The 21,768-nt window shown below is 40.1% G+C and overlaps 1 protein-coding gene across 1 annotated transcript; it reads left to right on the top strand.

Moving 5' to 3' along the window:
• Positions 1–1,378: 1,378 nt before the first annotated feature.
• LOC130458756 (carcinoembryonic antigen-related cell adhesion molecule 1-like) lies at positions 1,379–20,173 on the top strand. The gene is made up of 2 exons (XM_056825375.1): positions 1,379–1,649; positions 19,721–20,173. The coding sequence occupies exons 1-2, from the start codon at positions 1,640–1,642 to the stop codon at positions 20,083–20,085; spliced, it is 375 nt and encodes a 124-aa protein (XP_056681353.1). The 5' UTR covers positions 1,379–1,639; the 3' UTR covers positions 20,086–20,173.
• Positions 20,174–21,768: the final 1,595 nt, after the last annotated feature.

The following is a 21,768-nucleotide window of genomic DNA, read 5'->3' as shown; positions in this document are numbered from 1 at the left end:
CTTATAGGGTAGGAAACACCTAAGGAAAAGGGAGAGGCCAAAGCAGGGAATTCCAGAATCTTCTGTAAAGGGTAGGCACTACTTCCTGTGGACAAATCATGTCCTAGGCACCAGAGATGTTATTGTGGGTTTGAAATCTCCAGACTTGAACCAGGTCTGACCTGACTCCAAACCTGAGGCTCTTCCTTTTGTTCCCTGATACTAACTGATCTATTTCCACTCTCTGCCTTTCCTTTTCTTTCCTCTTCAGAATTAAAGTAATGTTTCCCTTTCTAAGCACAGTCTCCCTGTGGCCTGTCCCTAGTCTATCCACACCAACCTCTACCAATATCCTTATCAAGCTGTCAAGGTAAGGAACACTGGCTTCCGAAAGCCCAGGCCAAGGAATCATAAACTCTTGGTGGTTCTGCCAAGCTATAAAGGCCTCAAATCCAAGCCCAGGTGCTGGATGAAGGGGTCTGTCATCCCCAGTCCTGCTTGCCTCAGCCCAGAAAGACTGAGCACCCGGGGCTTGGGCTCCATGTGAATGTCTTTGTCAGCCACAGGAACTGAAGCTGAACTTTTCCTAAGGCCTGGAGGAGATGAGATCTGCACCAGAGAAAGGGGGGAGCTTTGCTATTGAAATCACAGGTTCTTGGTGTCTGGCCTCCAGCCTGCCAAGGTCTTAGACAGGCCACTTCCAAACCACTTATTTGGATATAAGGTAAGAAAAAGAACCAACACAGTCATTTTCTGTCTATTCTCTGCGCAGCGCCACTGTCCAAACCTACCATTGTCCCCTCCAACATTACTGCAGTGGAGACCAAGGACTTCTCATTGACATGCCAGGCTACAGGTCAAATTCACACTTACCAGTGGTTCATAAACGGAGTTGCCCCAGCTGGTAGCAGGATACAGCTGTCGCCAGATAAGAGGACACTCACTCTCAGCAGGCTCACAAGAAGAGATAACAAAGGGCCATATGAGTGTGAAATCCGGAATCCATTTTATAGCAATAGGAGTGATCCATTCACACTGGATGTTGCCTGTAAGTATATTGCTTCTTCCTATATGTTGCATGCTTATAGCCTGGTGGTGTGTTCCCAGAGGCCAGGCTAATTCAGTCCCTTCTCTGAGAACTAAAGAGCTAGGCTCTGATGTTCCCAAAATCCTTCATCTTTAGGGAGCCCAGTTTGGCCTTGTCATGTGTTCTGGTGGAGGGTGGCCATCCAGGGTGCTGAACTGGAGAAAGCCCTAAGATCTTCCAAGTTCAGATCCAAACTGTAAAAGTAGAGGAGGAGCTGTGAATTTCCCAGCTCAAAGGAGCATCACTGTGGTCCCTGCTGATGGGTTACAGACTAGGAGATGCCCTTCTTTTCTGCCATAATCTAAATATGGAATCCTTCTTTTTCCCCCAGATGGCCCAGATATTGCCACAATTGACCATATAAGCGATCAGTTCGCAACGGGGATAAATGTTACCTTGAGCTGTGTTGCTGATTCTAACCCACCAGCACAATTCACTTGGTTACAGAATGGACAATCTGTCAGCAACTCAGCCTCATTTTCTATTATTACATCCCTGAATCATATCGGAAACTATACCTGTAGTGCAACTAACTCATTTACTGGCTTGACGCGCACTGCAAACAAGACTCTTATGATCTATGGTGAGTAGCTTGATTGGGCCCCCAACTTTGTGTTGGGCTCTCTCTTTCCCTGGCAGAAATAGACATGGAGAGAAATAGACATAAGTGACATTCTGCCTCCGTGGTCCCATGGCACATTGCATTGTGGTAGAAGGAACCTTGAACTCAGAATCATGAAACTTGGATTTAATCATTCCTCCTCTGTCTATTATCTGTGTGGTAAGTGTGTCTCCTCCTTTCACATCCTCAGCTTCTTCATCTGGAAAAGTGCATAATATTTGCTCTGTATATAATAGGATTTTATGTGGGGAAAGTACTTTTTACATGTTAGGCACAAAAACATGTGAATTGTCATCATCATCCTTGTTATTGATATTGTATTATTCTCTTCTGTCCCAGTAGCATACAACCTTCTTTGTGTCCCACCTTCTAGGACTGCAGTTTCAATGACTGCCCCATACTCTTTCCTTTAGTCCCTTTCCCTTGGTGCTGTGAAACCACAGAATATTTCTAGTCTTGGATGGAATATAAGCTCTGGTCATGCAATGGGGCTGGTCTTGGTCCTCTTTGGCAGGGAAATTCTGGAGATGGAAAGGAGAATGTAAACTTTGTCTGCTTTCACACATAGGGATTCACCATTGCTTCTATATTTTTCCTTTTTGTAGCGTAAAATGCCACATGGAAGCATGTCAGTTATTTAACCTGATTCTGATATATTGACTTTAGCCTCCAGTAACTGTTTCCACTGTAGAATTCCTGCTGCCCAATTAATTCACTGGTCTGACTTTCCTATGTACAGATGACAGACCCTCCATTCCCATAATCACACTAATGGCAGCAGGACCATAGAGAGGTCATCTCTGGCCTTAGTTTCCTTTTATTTCATGCAGCTTTATTGTTATAATTCATAGGGGTATCTCAGCTTCCTGTCCCTGACTCTAGGTATATTCTGAATGGAGAGCGGGGGGTGAAATAGAATTTTGATGTGTGGAAGTGACCTCTGGAAAGTCAGATACCAACAGCATATACTTTACAGGAGGGATGACTTTTTATTGGGCTAAATCTGTACATAAGGATGCTTAAAGCACACATTTTAATTTAGCATATAATTATCTGTGTATCTTTTTTTTTTGGTTAACTATTAAAGCTTCCTCAGAGGGGAGAGAAGCTTTAAGGTAGGAAGATAGACATAGGATAGAAGTTTTAGATACCACAAGGGGGATGACGGAGTCAAATTAGAGATATGAGGTGGCAGGAATGAGTCTTTATTAATTTTCCATGAGCCACAGCTAAACTCTGATCAAAGGACCCTTCCAAAGGCTTTTACCAGTCCAGAGATCCACATTTAATCCCACACAGGTCAGAGAGATGAAAGAGAGATAGAGAAGATTTAAAGATGGAGCTTGGCCAGAGGCCAAGTCCTGCCAGGACAGCCACCAGCTAGCCTGAAAGAGAGAGAGAGAGGCGGAGCTTGCTGGGCTATATATAATCTTTGATATGCAAATATACACAGTACACAGGGATGATGATCATTGGTTAATGACAAGGTATAGGTGTGGTTTCTATTAACCAGGTGAGCACAAAGAAACCTGTGTTCCCGCTTAACCTGGGGGAAGCTGGGGTCAAGGGTCAGAGGCTTTCCCAGCCATGTGCAATACTTAGCATGCTCAAGACTGAGCATGCTCTCTTCTAAGGCAATCTGTACATACCGACTGTTCCCCTTGCCCATAGCTAGGGGTGGACTGCTACAACTATTTCCCAATTACCTTTTGACCTGGTTCAGGCAGCACCTGGCAATGTTGCAGTCTATGTATTTGAAACCTGTGTTTGAAAGGAACTTTTTCTTAATTTACTTTTTCCAATTAATCACAATCTATTTTCTGTTCCCCTTCTACCTTCTACCACTAATGAAAAAGAATATGTTTGGGATATGTATGGGTTGTGTCTGCCTATAGCCACAAATTAATGTATTCTTAGTTGGACACCTGAAAAGGAGAGTTAGAAACTGAGGAAAAATGGGTAAAGGGGATATAGAGTAAGAGGGAATATAATAAAGGAAGAAAGACTCAGAGCCAGGAATTAAAGAGCTTGGGATCCAGCCTGTGTCCTCCTCTGATGATGGGAGAGAGAGAGAGAGAGAGAGAGAGAGAGAGAGAGAGAGAGAGAGAGTGAACTACATATTTCCTCAATCTTTTACTGGAGGATCAAGCAATGGGGAATGGGAGGTAGCTAATGTTTATGTGACATGGCATAAGACTTAATATCGGCTCACCTGACAACTACAAGATCAAAGAGGAGTAGATTAACTCAGCATATGACCTTGTATGGAATCTGGTCTGGCAAGGTGGGAACTAGGACAATGTGGCAGCCTACCCAGGAATTCTTCTGACCTTTGGGATGTAGATTTGAAGAGTAGTCAAAATTAATAGAGTACCTATTAAATACAATGATCAAGAACTAATATATCTGTGAATATGATACCTGAGCACATAGGTTGCAATATTAATATATTAGTAATTCTTTCAAGATCAAAATACTCATGTGGAAATATCAAGGTAAAGTAATTCTCAATCTCAATAAATATCTGTTGCAACTTACAGCCTGAGTCCATCCTATTTCTGAATTGAGGCAGCTGATTTCATAGCAAGTCTGTAGCTTTTTGTAGGAAGTGAGTAACTTATTATCATGGGTCTTCTGCAGTCCTTGTCAGCCACTGCATTGATCAGAGGTCCCAAGTTTTTCAAAGTTCTTTGACTTCACAACACTATCGTTATTGTATAAATTACCTTCTTGTTCTACTCACTTCATTCTACATCAGTTCAGACAAATCTTTTGAAGTTTCTGTTCTTGAACTCATTCCGTTCAATGTTCCTATGAGTGACTTGGCTCAAATGAAATAATATCTTTAAAGACCTTAGTAAATGGTGACCATTAATGTTCTAGTAATTCTGTAGACAAGCAGAAAGCATAATTTTGGACCTGGAAGGAAAATATAGAGAAAGAAAAAATTGGCATGATAGGGATGGTAAAAACAGATAGGATGTAGAAGTAGTTCAGGAAGCTGGTACAGTAGGTGGAATGTGATAATATGAATATTATTGGGAATTGATATCAGGTCCTATCCTGGAATACAAAATGTCAAAATCACAAAAAAAAATCGACCTCGATGGGGCAGTTACTAGTATACATGTCATAGAAAAAAGTTAAATTGATGTGGCATGGTTGATTTAAAAAAAGGGGAAATTGGATACAGATCATTAATGCCAAGTTAGATTTCATAAAGAGATCTTGGGGATGATTGAGAGAACCACAAAGTTATTATCTGTAGGAAAGGTAATAGAGTAGTTGAAAAAACATAATGCAAACTTCATTTTAACCCTTACCTATCAGACGTAGGATCAATACTATGCAATGGAAGTTAAGTGAGTGGCCCAGGGTCATATAGCTAGGAATTATTTGAGGTCAGATTTGATCCCAGAACCTCTGATCTCTAGGCCTGGCTCTCAATCCACTGAGCTACACAACTACCCCAACCACTAATGCCGTCTTAAGAGAAGCATGTCCATTTCCAAGAATAAGGAGATAGCTGCCCTTCTGTACTATCAGATGGCACTTTTACTATTGTATTTGGTTCTAGATGACACATTTTACAAGGGGCAACAGTGAACTGGGGAGTGTTCAGCCAGATTGCTGAGGGTTTGGGAGTCTCTGAAGATCAATTGAGGAACTACATATTAGAAAAAGGAATAGAAAGCTTTGGGGAGAGGCCTGATAGCAATATTCTGGACTCTTACATGGAAGAGGATTTAGAAGTGTTCTGTGTGGCCACAGAGGGCTGAACTAGAATCATAGAGGCAAATGATGATGGAAAGCAAAACCCTTATGTGTGAGGAGAAATTGTTAACAAGTAATTATAGAGTCATGTACAACTCTTCCTGACTCCATTTCTTAGCAGAGATGCTGGAGGGGTTTGCACTCCTTGTCTAGCTCATTTTACAGATGAGAAAACTGAGGCAAAGATGGTGAAGTGACTTTCCCAGGGTCACACATCTATTGAGTGTCTGAGACCAGATTTGAACTCAGAAAGATGAGTTTTTTGACTCCAGACTCCATCCACAATATTTCCTAGCTGTAATTTAATCATTAATTAGAGCTTAATCCCCAAACCTGGCTCTATTTGGGGAAAAAAGCAAAAGTTCAGCTTGCTTCCCTCCCCCAATACTTAACCATTTCTCACCAATCCAAAGTTTTCTGCAGTGCGGTTGTAGCTTTGATCAGTCTTGATTACTGGTTCTGGTCAACATCTTGGTGTATTTTAGCCAATCTAAATAAACTATAATAACTTACTTAAGAATAGTTTAGGAAGAGTTAAATGTAAAGAGACTGAACAAAATGATAGTACATGTCAAATTGGAAAGAGTGAGAGACAGAGAGAGAGAGAGAGAGAGAGAGAGAGAGAGAGAGAGAGAGAGAGAGAGAGAGAGAGAGAGAGAGAGAGAGATTGAGAGAGAGAGAAGAGCAGGAGCAATTCCTTGGATTAACAAGGGGGCAGTTTCTGTCGGATCAGTTTCCCTTCTCCTTGGTTTCAACTTCCTTTCTCTGAGGGTTTCTCAATACCAGTCAATCTCAATGATAAATGACCTACAGGTCAGTGATTGATGATATCAAACAAAAACACATAATCTGGAGGGAAATTCCTTTTAACACTAATATCTCTTGACCTTTCTTCCATTTTCCCCTCTCTTTACCAATACTACTACTACTACTACAACTACAACAAGAACAACTACTACTACTACTACTACTACTACTACTACTACTACTACTACTACTACTACTACTACTACTACTACAGCTCCAAACAATTTCTCAAATAAAAATATTACATAACCTAGTGTAGGAAAAAGACTCCTGAGAAAGATCCAACACTCCATAGGCTAGCTGAGTAGGAGAATAATAGTGTATATGGCTGAAGGACTAACTTTGAGGTAGTTGCATGTCAGTGATGAGGCTTGATGAGGGAGGGGGAAAGAAACCCTGGTGCCTGGGAAGTAATCTTATATTTTAAGAAGCTCCAAAGACAACTCTTCTCTAAGTATCCCTTCTTTCTCAAGTAACTCAATTGCTCTGATTGAGACCTTAGTCAAATCATATCTGATACTTATTCAGGGACAACTACCATGTCCTTACAAAGTACAAATCGTTAGTATCCAATCCCTGCAAATAAATTTAAGAACCAACAGAATTAGCCACCAGTGTGTTCTCCTAGTGGCTCCTTTGTTCTGAAAGACTTCTCCAATCTCCATTTCTGTATCTTTTCCAAATTTGGAGGCATGGACTTCCAAGGGCCAGGTTCCTCCTTTACCTAACTTATGAAAGGCACCTGGGATTCTTCCCTCCCAGTCCTAGAGAGAAAGCCTTGCCCTATTCTGAGCCACAGAGTGGCAAGAGCCATCCAGCCCAATCTGGCCAAGTCAGACTTGCAGAAGAGGACTTGTTTCCCAGGAGTCATATTCTCACCCATACTTCACCACCTTGTTTTTGGCACTGTATGTGAGATGTGGGTGTCTTCCTTTGGTGAGTTTTCCTGCTACTAAGGAATCTCAATAAAGAGAAATCAGAAACACATGAAGAGTTTATGAATTAGGAGAAGTCTGAAATAGACTAATAAGGCACCTCTCCATGCCAGTCATCTAGTGCTAAAGTTGCTGGATCATGCAGGAATTGGAACACTGAGGAAGCATTTCCTTCCGAGAATGGTGGTAATTCTCTAGTTCTCAGGTCTCTCCCACAGCTTTCTCCTTTTAATGGTTTCTCTTTTTCTCACAACAAGATGAAAGGGCTCAGTGAATAGAGGGGACAGGCCTGGAGTCATAAGGACCTAGCTTCAAATCTGTCCTTATTCACTTTGTATCTCTGTTACCCTGGGCATTCCACTTACCCCCAAATCCCAAGCCCTTATGCTATTCTGCTTTAGAAACAATATTTAATATATATTCTAAAACAGAATTTAAGGGATTTTTTTTAATGTGAGACCCCTGGGCCCCAGAGCAAGAAATGAGGAAGAGGATGATGTGCACTTCCTCTACCCACTTTATAAGACAGATATTCTACATTTGCTCTTTTTCTCCATAAAAATTTTCCAGGGTCAAGATGTTTTTTTTTGTTAACTCCTTTTGCCCCTTTAGGATTGGTATTCTTGCATGTTGGTGGTCATTGGTTTCTTAGCTTCTGTCTCAAGGGCTTTGCCTTGTGAGTATCTTTCGTTCCCTTTCTGAGGATTGAATGAGGGCAGGTACATCTCTGTTGTTTTTTTTTATGTGTAGTTCCTGCTTCAAAGCATTTTTTCCTAAGGCTATCTTCCTCAGCTGTTGCTTCTTGTATTTTCAACTGCAACATGGGTTTTGCACTAAGTTCATCATCCTCCACTCTGCTTTGGCTACCCTTTTGGCTGCCCCTTTGCTTCCCCTGCTGCAAGGACTGTGTTATTTAGCTTTGAGTCTCACTGCCAAGGCCAGCCACAGCCCTCAGGGGTATTCTGTGGTGCTCTCAGTCTTCCCCTGAGACGTTGGAAATTCTCCTGGCCCTGGCATTAACTGTGGTTCAGTATTTGATGTGGGGGAAAGTGTGATCAACTAGTGCTTTGATTTGAGCAGTTTCTTTTCTTTATGGCATAGGAATCCTCACTCACTGCCTACCTTTCACACTGTGACCAGTGGGAGAGTGCCTTTATTTCTCTGGTTCTGATTTTTGTCCTTTTGAGATGCTTTGTTTTTTGTTTTTTTTAACCCTTACCTTCCGTCTTGGAGTCAATACTGTGTATTGGCTCCAAGGCAGAAGAGTGGTAAGGGCTAGGCAATGGGGGTCAAGTGACTTGCCCAGGGTCACACAGCTGGGAAGTGTCTGAGGCCAGATTTGAACCTAGGACCTCCCGTCTCTAGGCATGGCTCTCAATTCACTGAGCTACCCAGCTGCCCCCTTGAGATGCTTTGTAATGATTGGTTAGAAGGAGATTCAGAGAAGCTCCTGCTATGCTGCCATCTTGACTCTTCCCCTGTTGGTTTCTAACTGCTTCCCCTCTGGTTCTCCTGGTCATTCCCACTTCAATGGCTCACCTATTGAGATCAGCTTTATCCCTTACCCCCAGGGAATTGACCTAAACTGAGTAATCTTCTATGCACAGAGAAATGAAATGATACTAATTACAAGAGTTTCCAGATGCCCAGCATTTTAAAGTCTACTAAGCAATATAGCATCTCATTGTGTTCTGTAACAGTTAAAAGAGTGGTCTGGTATAAACTGTGGCAGTTAAAAGAGTGGTTGGCTTAAATTGTGACCGCAGAAAATATGGTTTCAGTACAGTGTCTTGATTTAAATCAAATATAAAGTGGTCGCCAGGGAAAAATTCCCATATATGAAATATACCCAAGTCAGCTGGGTTTTATAGAGATTTTAATTAATACAAATGAGGAATTAAAGAAAGGGAGAGAGAGAGAGAGAGAGAGAGAGAGAGAGAGAGAGAGAGAAAGGAAATAATGAGAAAAAGGCTAGGCCAGCTTAGGCTAACCTTAAGAGAGATCAGTCAGTCTTTTATCAACTCACCACAAGATCTGTCCAAAGCAAGATTTTAGTGTTCAGAGAGACAACAGTTCAGCTTCAGCTAGCTCAATCAAGTTCAGCCACCATTCAGCCTTTCCCAGTTCAATCTCTCCAGCTGATTCCTTCCAGCTGAATTTCCCCAGAGCCCTTTCTGAGCTCCTTTTAAAAGCGAATTTTCTTCTATGTCACCTCCCCTATGTTCTTACAACTACTAATCACTGTAGACGATTTAAAAAGGACAGACCATTCTCAATTCACACCTGAGTAGACTAAACTTTGAGTAATTCACACCTGAGTAAGTTCTCCCCTCTTTGCTCCTTGCAAGTTTACAAGTTGTCTGACCTTTATAGGTATTTAGCACCTTTTTGAATTAGATCTAAAAATAGGCACAGCTTAAGGGTTTTTGCCTTACTATAAGTATGGGTTAAGTACTTTTCATTGTTCAGCAAGGAGTTTACAACTTTATCTTCCCCTAAGGCATGCTTAAGTATGGGTGAAGTAGAGTTCCCACTTCCTGATCTAAGTCCCTTCATTGTTTAAAATGGGGAATGGTCTTAACCAAGTGTTCTGAAGTAGGGTCTGAGAATTTTTAAGATTCACAATCCCCCCTGATGATCACTGGGTGACTAGTCTCCCCATTGATCATTTAACATAATCATCTTGTAGTCCTAAATGCACTTCTAACTATAGATATATACAATATTCAATTTTCTGAGAGGAAATTAGAGTAGTAAGGGAGGAAATAGAAAGAAAGAAAGCAAAACCAATGTTTTGCTAGGCACAATGACAGAAAGCCAAATTAGGGGCAGTCCCTTTTGTCATAAATGTGTACATTTACAATAAATGTTCAATTAAATTTTAGTTCAATCAACCATATCCAAAGTTCATTCTTGATCTTCTTGATGTAATAATGTATGTTTTTGCATCTTTCTGCAACAGTTCATTCCCTGGATTTAGGAGTTAGCAAGCTTCTTATTGAAGATCTTTTCTAGAACAAAAATCAAAATCTTGGATTTTAAATTAAAATACAGTTCCAAAGCACAAGCATTATCTTCATTTGAATGATAAGGCTGATATGTAGTACTGGATGAATGCCAAGCCCTCCTCCCTCCTTCCCCATCTCCCACATTACTAATCCTATTCTTATCAGTCCACTGGTACATGCATGCATGCATGTATGCATGCATTCATTCATTCATTCATTCATTCATCTAACTGACCTGGGCCACAACTGGCCATTCACCTCTATCCCACAATATTTTTCACCCACTTTCTCAGCAAAAAGTCCCTAGGCTATGGACTTGAGATACAGGAAAATGACTCAGTCCCTGCCCTCCTTCCAGGAGTATGTCCCAAACTAGAGGAACCAAAGGAAGAAAATGACTGAGACAGCCAGTATTGTTCAGAATCACAAAATTTCCCTTTCAGAAAAGGAAAAATTGTTGTTCAGTTATTTCGGACATGTCTGTGTCTTCATGACCCTATTTGGTGTTTCTTACCAAAAGTTATGAAGTGTTTTTTTATTCCCTTCTTCAGCTTATTTTACTGATGAGAAAACTGAAGCAAACAGGGTTGATTGTGTACTGAGGATGCCAGGTGTAATAAAGGTTGTTGGTTAAGCACAAAGCATTAGCAATCATGAGAATAATCTGTGATGTGATGCCAGGACCATTATCATTTTGATTATGTGATCTGGGATATCCAATCTTAGGAATTACCTCATTAAGAAGGGCTTTTATTACTTTCTGCCTTTTTTGTTCTTCTGGGCAATGCCCCCAACTATTCAATAAAGGCAACTACAAAAAATTAGGACCCTGTATCTTAAACCTTTTGCAAGATTGTAGGTAGATGATTCTATTTGCCAATTAATCCCAGGACCTCAATGGAATGGAAATCTCAAACTTCCTTCCAAACTCCAAATTCTTTATATTTTTACTTATAACAGTTTTTTAAAATTTTGCATTCCCACCCTCCTACCTGGTCCTGACCCATTGTGAAGACAAAAAATGTGATGTCCTTTGTACATATGAAATTATGTAAAACATATGTACATATTATCCACTTTGTAACAACAACACAAAAGCCAAGAAAAAAGAAATTGAAAGAAGTATTGTTTATACAACATTTAGACACCATCAGATCTTTCTCTGGAGGTAGAGAGTATATTTCTTCATCATAAATCCTTTGAAAATGTCTTAGATCAATGTATTGATCAGGATAGCTAAGTCATCAGTCTCTTGTGAAAGATAGGATTAACTCTCCTCTTGTCTATTTTTTTTTATCTTTTAAAAAAAGTTGCTTTATTTAACTTAAAGAAATAGCACCATATGGAAATTATTTCCATTTAAACATGTTTTTATATTTTTCTACATAATATTTACAAACATGATTTGTAGCCAGTTCTGGAGTAAAACATAACTTGAGTGTGGCGAATGTAAATATTTAGGATTTAAGTCTTATAGCTACTGAAATATTTCATGGAGTTATATTTTAAATTTTATATAGTCAATTTAGAACATTATTTCTTGGTTTCAAGAATCATATCCTTTCCCTCTTTCTACTTCCTCCACCCCTTCCTGTAGCTGAAATGCAATTTCACTGTGTTTTATATGTGTTCTTAATCAGAACCTATTCCCATATTGTTGATGTTTGCACTAGGGTGATCATTTAGAGTCTACATGCCCAATCATATCCCCTTCCATCAATGTAATGAAACAATTCTTTTTCTTCTGTGTTTCTGCTCCCACAGTTTTTCCTTCGAATATGGATAGTTTTCTTCCTCATAGATCCCTCCGAGTTGATCAGGATCACTGCATTTGGAACTAATGGAGAAGTCTATTACATTTGATTGTACCACAGTGTATCAGTCTCTGTGTAAAATGTTCTCCTGCTTCTGCTCCTTTCACTCTGCATCAATTCCTGGAGGTCATTCCAGTTCCCATTGAATTCCTCCAGTGTATTATTCCTTTGATCACAATAGTATTCCATCATCAACATATACCACAATTTTTTCAGCCATTCCCCAATTGAAGGGCATCCCCTCATTTTCAAATTTTTTGCCACCACAAAGAGTGCAGCTATGAATATTCTTGTACAAATTTTTTTTCCATATTATCTCTTTGGGGTATAAACCCAGCAGTGTTATGGCTGGATCAAAGGGCTGACTGTTTTTTAGTGCTCTTTCTGCATATTTCCAAATTGACCTCCAGAACAGTTGGATCAATTCACAACACCACCAGCAGGGCATTAATGTTCCAATTTTGCCACATCCCCTGCAACATTCATTACTTTCCTTTGCTGTCATGTTAGCCAATCTGCTAGGTGTGAGGTGATACCTCAGAGTTGTTTTGATTTGCATCTCTCTGATTATAAGAGATTTAGAACACTTTTTTTCCTGTGTTTATTAATAGTTTTTATTTTTTATATGAAAATTGCCTATTCATGTCCCTTGCCCATTGATCAATTGGAGAATGGCATGGTTTTTTTGTACAACTTATTTAGCTCTTTATAAATTTGTGTAATTAGATCTTTGTCAGAGGATTTTGTTATGAAGATTTATTCCCCCAATTTGTTGCTTCCATTCTAATTTTGGTTACATTGGTTTTGTTGGCACAAAACCTTTTTAGTATAATATAATAAAAATTATTTACTTTCCATTTGTGATTCTTTCTAACTCTTGCTTTGTCTTAAAATCTTTGCTTTCCGAAAGATCTGATATATACATACTATTTTGTGTTCACCTAATTTACTTATATTTTCCTTCTTTTAACATTCATGTCATTCACCCATTCTGAATTTTCTTGGTTTATGGTTTGAGATGTTGATCCACACCCAATCACTCCCATATTATCTTCCAATTTTCCCAGCCATTTTTGTCAAAAAATGGATTTTGGTCCTCAAAGCTGGGATCTTTGGGTTTATCATAGACAGTCTTGCTGAGGTCCCTTACCCCAAGTCTATTCCACTGATTCTCCTTTCTGTCTCTTAGCCAGTACCATTTTGCTTTGATGACCCCTGATTTATAGTATTGTTTGAGATCTGCTACTTCTAGGACATCTTCCTCCACATTTTTTTTCATTATTTCCCTGGATATCCTTGATCTTTGGTTCTTCCAAACGAACTTTGTGATGTTTTTTCTACTTCAATAAGCAACTTTCTTGGTAGTTCCATGGGTATGCCACTAAATAAGTTTGGGTAGGATTGTCATTTTTATTATGTTAACTCATCCTACTCATGAGCAGTTAATGTTCTTCCAATTATTTAGATCTAGTTTTAATTTTGTGGAAATTGTTTTGTAGTTTTGTTCATATAGTTCTTGTGTTTGCTTTGGCGGATAGATTCCTACATATATTATATTGTGTAGGGTGATTTTAAATGGAATTTCTCTTTCTTATTCTTGCTGTTGAGATGTATTGGAAATATATAGAAATGCTGATAACATATGTGGGTTTATTTTGTATCATGTAACTTGGGTAAAATGGTTGATTATTCCCACTAGCCTTTTAATTGATTCTCTATGATACTTTAAGTAGACCATCATATCATCTGCAAAGAGAGATAGCTTGATCTCCTCATTGCCTATTTTAATGCCTTCAATGTCTTTTTCTTCTCTAATTGCTACTGCTAGTGTTTCTAGTACAATGTTAAATAGTAGAGGTGATAATGGGCATCCTTATTTCACTTGTGCTCTTATTGGGAATACATCTAGTTTATCTCCATTGCAGATGATGTTGGCTAATGGTTTTAGATATATACTGTTTATTATTTTTAGGAAAGGCCCTTCTATTCCTATACTTTCTAGTGCTTTCAGTTGGAATGAGTGTTGTATTTAGTCAAAGGCTTTTTCTGCATCTGTTGTGATAATCATGTGATTTTTGTTGGTTTGCTTGTTGATATGGTCAATTATGTGGATGATTTTCCTAATATTAATCTGGTATGAATCCCAACTGATCATAATGAATAACCCTCAGGATCAGTTGCTGGAGTCTTTTTGCTAGTATTCTATTTAAGACCTTTGCATCTATGTCCATGAAGGAGATTAGTCTATAGTTTTCTTTCTCTGTTTTTGATGTGCCTGGCTTTGGAATCAGTACCATAATTGTGTCATAAATGGAATTTGGTACAACTCCCTGTTTGTTTATTACATCAAATATTTTGTATAATATTGGGATTAGTTGTTCGTTGTATGTTTGATATAACACACCTATAGAACCTTCAGGCCCTGTGGATTTTTTCTTAGGGACATTTGTGATGCCTTGTTCAATTTCTATTTCTAATACAGGATTATTTAAGTATTCCAATTCTTTTTCTGTTTTTGCTTTCACTGGCTTTGGTATCAAAAATATATTTGGATCACAAAAGGAATTTGGTGGGATTCTTTCTTTACCTATTTTTGAAAATTCTTCCCTTCCATCTTGGAATCAATTCTGAGTATTGGTTCAAAGTAAGTTGAGAAGTAAAGGCTAGAAAAAGGGGGATAATGACATGCCCGTGGTCACACATCCAAAGTATCTGAGGCCAGATGTGAACCCTGGTCCTCCTGAATCTAGGCCCTGCTATCTACTGATCACCCCATAGCCCTCATTGCCTAGATTTTTAAGATTGTTTAAATAGCATTGAGATTCATTGTTCCTTCAGTGTGGTAATTCACTGGTATATCAATCTGATCCTGGGGACTTTTTCATAGAGAACTCATTTGTGGTTTCTTCAATGTCTTTTTCTAAGATTGAGTTGTTTAAATATTCTATTTATAATTCTGTTAATCTGAGCAATTAATCTTTTTTGTAAGTATTCATCTATTTTACTTACATTTCAATTTTGCTGGCACATGATTGCTCAAAATAAGTGCTCAAAATTTCCTTAATTTCAACTTCATTGCTAACTCATTCATCCTTTTCATTTTTGCTATTGGTTATAATGTTTTCTTCTATCTTTAATCAAATTAACCAATGCTTCATCTATTTAATTGTATTTATATTTTAAAAACCAGATCCTAGTATTATTTAATTCTGTTTTTTATTTTCTTTTGATTTTATTAAACTCTCTTTTTGATTTTCAAGATTTCCTGTTTAATTGGACATTTCCTGATCATTCCAGGGAACTGAAGTCAGTTGTATCCAGAGACAGCCCTAGAGAGTTTAAGATGCCCTAGATCACATTATGTGTCAACTGCTACTCTGAAACTTTTTGTACTAATGAGTCCTTCCTGTACTGGTAGTTCCACCTAGTGGACAGAAGGAGACCAATAGCAAGAGAGGAATATCTGAGGCCAGGGATGACTGAGCCAGCCTGATTTCCATCTGATTATAGAGGGGCAAATGTTGGAGCCCTTCCTCACCCAAGAAAGGATTGGGTTGGGTGTGAGCCTGTTTATGCGTCTCATAACTGTTGCAGAGTCAGTCCAGGAATCCTCTTCAGATCAGTTTTGCAAAGCATCCCAAATCATTTTTGGAAGAGAAATGAGAAGGGAGTCAAGTCCATTAAAACTGTTTGCTGTTTGGCCTGTGTAGTCAAGGAAAACCCATAGACCAGTTTCCTTGAGATACAGCTTGCTGAAAACTCTCCTCCATCTCACTTTATCTCTAGACTACCCTATCCCTGATCCCTTTGCTGCCTCTCCATTCTTTTCGGCTCTGTCTTCTTAAATCTTATTTCCTTAATTTTGGGGCTACATCAATCTAGGTCTACCACATCTTCTAAAAACAGAAAAGTAAAGACTTTTTGCTTGAGAAAGAAGTTGGGAAAAAAGGAGGTACAATGAATAACCCTGAAAAGAACAATGAGATCCATATCAGTAAATATTGTGTGAAAGGCAAGCTTGGGGAAGGGAGGGAGACCAGGGGCCTAGAGAAGGTCAAGAAATTGAGGAATCATCTTCATTTTTCTCCCACATTTCTGGAGGCAGACTAGGAGAAATAAGAGTCAGAGGCCACACAATCCTACTCGCCTATCTTTCTAACAAAATATAGTAGAGTTCTCAATTAGTCACCAGGATTCCAATCATAATCCCTGCCCCTTCTGAAAAAGAAGCCATCACCTCCTCTGAAGAGCTGATCTGCAGGGGCAGCTGGGTAACTCAGCGAATTGAGAGCCTGGCTGTGGATCAGGAAATCTTGGGTTCAAATCTTGCCTCAGACACTTCTTAGCTGTGTGACCTTGAGCTAGTTACTTAACCCCCATTGCCTGGCCCTTCTGCATTGGAAACAATACAGAGTATTGATTCTAATGCAGGAGGTAAGAGTTTTAAAAAAGAGTTGTTTTGTGATAGACAAGAGATAAAAGGGTACCAGAATGTTGCTGTAAGGAGAAAAGATACTGACACATTAGGAAATAGTCCCTCCCTGATCAATGTAACCACTGAGCATCCCCTGGCAGGGGCATCAAACCCATTATAACTTGACCAGTCTTTGGAGACATGTCTCCCCTCCTCCTCAAGTCTTTTCTTCTTTGGGCTAAGCATCTCTAGTGCCCTTAATTGGCCCTTCAATAAAATATGTGTGTGCTCATGTCTCTTCTCTATGACTCTCTATTGCCTACAGACTATCCTTGAGTGTTATTGTTCTGGCATTAAACCTTAGCCCTTCACAAAATGGCAGCAGGCATTACAATACTTCTGGCCATGCATTGTGTGCTCAGACAGCCTGAGTCTACATTTGGTACCCAGTCTCACACTCTGACTTTCCTTCCTCTGAACCTTTGTTTGGGCTCTTCTTGGGATTTATACACAGCTTTTATATATGGTCTCATTTCATCCAACAACACTAAGAGGGAGAGATTATTTTACCCATTTAACAAATCAGGAGACTGAGACACAGATAGGGACTTGCTAGTAAGTCGCACAACCAGTAACATTTTGAGACAGAATTTGAACTCAGGTCTTTCTCACTCTTAGTCCAACACTAGTCACTATGTCATGTCAGTCACTGGATCCATTGATGCTGCCAAAACACCTTCCAAAAAGTCCTACCATGACCTTCATGCTCAGGAGCATGCTCACTGTTTCTTCATATTCTCCCCCCACTACAAAAGGTGGCTAGCTGACCTCAGATTTGTCACTGTCCTGGTCAGTCTCACTTGGCTTTACTGGATACAAATGGGAGGCTCATTCTTCCTCACCTTAAACTTCCCAGTGGAGACCCAGGGATGGAGTGCAAGCTCTACCAAAATAACAAGGAGAAAGGTCAAGGAAGCTGAAATATTTCTCACTTATACCTGTAAAATTGGAAATTAATTTTAAGACAGCTGGCCATGGATGACCCAGGAAGGAAGCCTGTTGATGATCCTGGATGTGCCCCAGGGATTGCTCTGGCACACTGTGAATCTTAAAAATTCTCAGACCCTACTTCATAACACTTGGTTAAGACCATTCCCCATTTTAACAATGAAGGGACTTAGTCAGGAATGTGAGAACTCTACTCCACTCATACTTAAGCATATTTTAGAGGAAGATAAAGTTGTAAACTCTTTACTGAACAATAAATAAGTACTTAACTCATACTTATAGTGAAACAAAAGCCTTAAGCTAAGTCCATTTTTAGGAAGGTGCTAAGTACCTATGAAGGTCAGGCAACTTGCCAACTTGTAAGGGACAAGCCTTAACAAAAGAGGTATGAGGTTTTAGTCTACTCAGGTGTGAAATAAGAATGGTTTGTCCTTTGGAAAATGTCTACTGTGATTGGTAGATGTGAGAACTTAGGTGAGGTGACATAGGAGAAAATTCTCTTTAAAAGGAAATCAGAAGCTGAGAGAAAAACTCTCTCTGAGGACCTCTCTCTGAAGAGGTTTCATATGGCCAAAGATGAATGGGAGAGAGGCAGTTTGCCAGAGCTGCCTTGAAGGGCTTGGTGGCTGAACTTAGATGGAGATTGAGCTGGCCAAAGGTGAACTGGTATCTCTCTGAACACTAGAGTCTTGCTTGGGACAAATCTTGTGGTGAGTGTAAAGATTAAAATTTAGGGGAGATGGGGAGACTGAGGCAGGTAGAAATTAGTTTCTCTCTGCAAGAAGTATTATATTTTTTAAAGGTTTATTAAAGGATTAAAGATTAAAGAATATACAAGTAAGAAACATGTGCCTAGGCCAGAGGCCTAGACAAAATAACCTCACATCACGCAAGAGACGCTCCTGCTGCAAAACGGAAGTCCAAAAGCCCCAAGCCCCCCTCAAAAGCTTTTGAATCAGCTTAAATCCCTTCTTGATCTCGGCCCAGGTGAGATTACAAGGCATTCTGGGGAAGTGGAGCAAAGGCTCGTGGGGATTGTAGTCCTGTATCTGAGTCTATTTTTTACATGAGTGATAAAAGACTGACTGATCTCTCTCTTAAGGCTTAAAAGCCTAGGCTGGCCTAAGCTGGCCTATCTCTTTTCTCATTGTTTCCTCTTATTCTCTATCTTTCATTAATTCCTTATTTGTATTAATTAAAATCTCCATAAAAACCAGCTGACTTGGTTATGTTTAATATGTGGGAATTTTTCCCGGGTGACCACTATATTTTTGATTTGAAAACATATCTTTGAGGTCACAGTTTAAGGCAACCACTCTTTTATCTGTAACAGTTTATGCCAAACTCCTTTAATTATTACAACACACACCTCTCTCAGTGAGGTATTTTAACTTCCAACTAGAGATCAGGAAAGGTCTCTCCTTGGACCATAAAGGCTCAGGGAAATTTAGTCCCCATTAGCTTAGATTCCCAGCATAAAACCTCATGTGAGCTTGAAGATCACCTTCAACATTCTCATTCTCATCCTGTAGGGCAGGAAACACCAAAGGAAAGGAAAGATCCCAAAGCAGGGAATTCTAGAATCTTCTGTAAAGGGTATGGACATCCTGGGGGCAAATCATGTCCTATGCTCTAGAGATGCTATTGTGGGTTCAATATATCCAGACTTGAAACAGGTCTCACCTGACTCCCAGCCAGAGGCTCATCCTTTTGTATCCTGATAAGAACTGATCTATTCCCACTCTCTGCCTTTCCTTTTCTTTCCTCGACAGAGTTAAAGTAATGTTTCCCTTTCTGAGCACAATCTCCCCATGGCCTGACTTTAGTCTATCCACACCACCGGCTCCCAATATCCTTATCAAGCTGTCAAGGTAAGGGACCCTGGCTTCTGGAAGTCCAGGCCAAGGAATCATAAACTCTTGGTGGTTCTGCCAAGTTAGAAAGGCCTCAAATCCAAGCCCAGGTGCTGGATGAAGGGGTCTATCATCCCCAGACCAGCTTGCCTCAGACCAGAAAGACTGAGGACCAGGGGCTTGGACTCCATGTGAATGTCTTTGTCAGTCACAGAACTGAAGAAGAACTTTTCTTAAGGACTGGAGTAGATGAGATCTGCACCATAGAAAGGGGTGTCTTTGCCTTTGAAATCACAGGTTTTTAGTCTCTGGCCCCCAGCCTTGCCAAGGTCTTAGACAGGCCACTTCCAAACCACTTATATGGTTATAAGATAAGAAAAAGTATGAATACAGTCATTTTCTGTCTATTCCCTGCACAGCACCACTGTCCAAACCTACCATCATCACCTCCAACAATACTGCAGTGGAGACCAAGGACTTCTCAATGACATGCAATGCTACGGGTCAAATTCACGCTTACCGGTGGTTCATAAATGGACTTGCCCCAGGTGGTAACAGGATACAGCTGTCGCCGGATAAGAGGACACTCACTATCCGCAGTCTCAGAAGAATGGAAAACAAAGGACCCTATGTGTGTGAAATCGAGAACCTATTGTTTAGGGAAAGGAGTAATCCATTCACACTGAATGTTACCTGTGAGTATATTGCTTCTTCCTATATGGTGCCTTCTTATAGCCTGGTGGTGTGTTCCCAGAGGCCCAGGCTAATTCAGTCCCTTCTCTGAGAGCTAAAGAGGTAGGCTCTGAGGTTCCCAACCCCCTTCATCTTTAGGGAGCCCAAATTGGCCTTGCCATGTGTTCTGGTTGAGGGTGGCCAGCCAGGGTGCTAAACTGGAGAAAGCCCTAAGATCTTCCAAGTTCAGATCCACACTGGAAAAGGAGAAGATGAGTTGTGAATTTCCCAGCTCAAAGGAGGATCAGGGAGACACAGTGGTTCTTGGTGATGGGTTATAGACCAGGAGATGCCCCCTTATTTCTGCCATAATCTCAATATGGAATCCTTTTCTTTCTTCCAGATGGCCCAGATAATGCCACAATTGTACATTCCCCCGATGAGTACCCTCCTGGGGCAAATATTACCTTGAGCTGTGTTGCTGATTCTAACCCTGCAGCACAATTCACTTGGTTACACAATGGACAACCAGTCAGCAACTCAGCCACATTTTCTATTATTGCATCCCTGAGTGATGCTGGCACTTATACCTGTACTGCATCTAACTCATTCACTGGTTTGACGCGTACTGCAACCAAGAATATTATAATCTATGGTGAGTATCTGGATTGGGCCCCCAACTTTGTGTGGGGCTCTCTCTTTCCCTGGCATGACAGAAATAGACAAAAGTGACACTCTCCCCACCCCCCCTGGTCCCATGGCACAGTGCATTGTGGTAGAAAGAGCCCTGAGCTCAGAATCATAAAACTTGGATAGAATCCTTTCTTTTCTGTCTACTCTCTGTGTAGTAAATGACTCCGCCTTTTGAGGCCTCAGTTTCTTTATCTGGAAAAATGAATTACATTTTCTCCGTATATAATAGCATTCTATGAGTAAAGGTCCTTTTTATATGGTAGGTATAAAAAGCATGTGAGTTGTCTTCATCATCCTTGTTATTGATATTGTATTATTCTCTTCTGTCCTAGTGATATACAACCTTCTTCATCTCCCAAATTCTAGGACCGCAGGTTCAATGACTGCCCAATACTCTTTCCTTCAATCCCTTTCCCTTGGTGCTGTGGAACCACGGAATATTTCTAGTCTTGGTTGAGTATAAGCTATGGTCATGCAATGGGGCTGGCCTTGATTCCCCTTGGTAGGGAAATTCTGGAGATGGAAAGGAAGATATAAACTTTGTCTCCTTTCACACAAAGAGATTCACCATTGGACATATATTTTCCTCTTTGTGGCATTAAATGCCACATGGAAGCATGTCTCTTGTGAGGCCTGGTTCTGATCTATTGGCTTTAGCATTCAGTAGCTGGATCCACTGTAGAATTCCTGCTGCCCAATTAATTCACTGGTCTGACTTTCTTATGTACAGATGACAGACCCTCCATTCCCATAATCACATTAATGTACAGCAGGACCATAGAGAGATCATCTCTGGCCTTAGTTTCCTTTTGTTTCATGTAGTTTTATTGTTACAAACCTTAGGGGTATCCCAACTTCCTGTCCCTGCCTCTAGGAATGTTCTGAATGGAGAGCAGGGGGGAGAGATAGAATTGTGAATTGGGGAAGTGACCTTGGGGAAGTCAGACACCAACAGGATATACTTTAGAGGTGGAATGATTTTTTATTGGCCTCAATCTGTACATGGGGATGATGAAAGCACACATTTTAAATGATCATATAATTATCTGTTTGTCATTTTCTTTTGTTAACTATTTTCCAATTACCTTTTCCCCTGGTTCAT

The sequence above is a fragment of the Monodelphis domestica genome, chromosome 4 (assembly GCF_027887165.1).
Source record: "Monodelphis domestica isolate mMonDom1 chromosome 4, mMonDom1.pri, whole genome shotgun sequence".
Classification (NCBI taxonomy): domain Eukaryota; kingdom Metazoa; phylum Chordata; class Mammalia; order Didelphimorphia; family Didelphidae; genus Monodelphis; species Monodelphis domestica.
The sequence above is the reverse complement of the archived record's forward strand: the minus strand, read 5'-3'. Positions and strand labels throughout refer to the sequence as shown.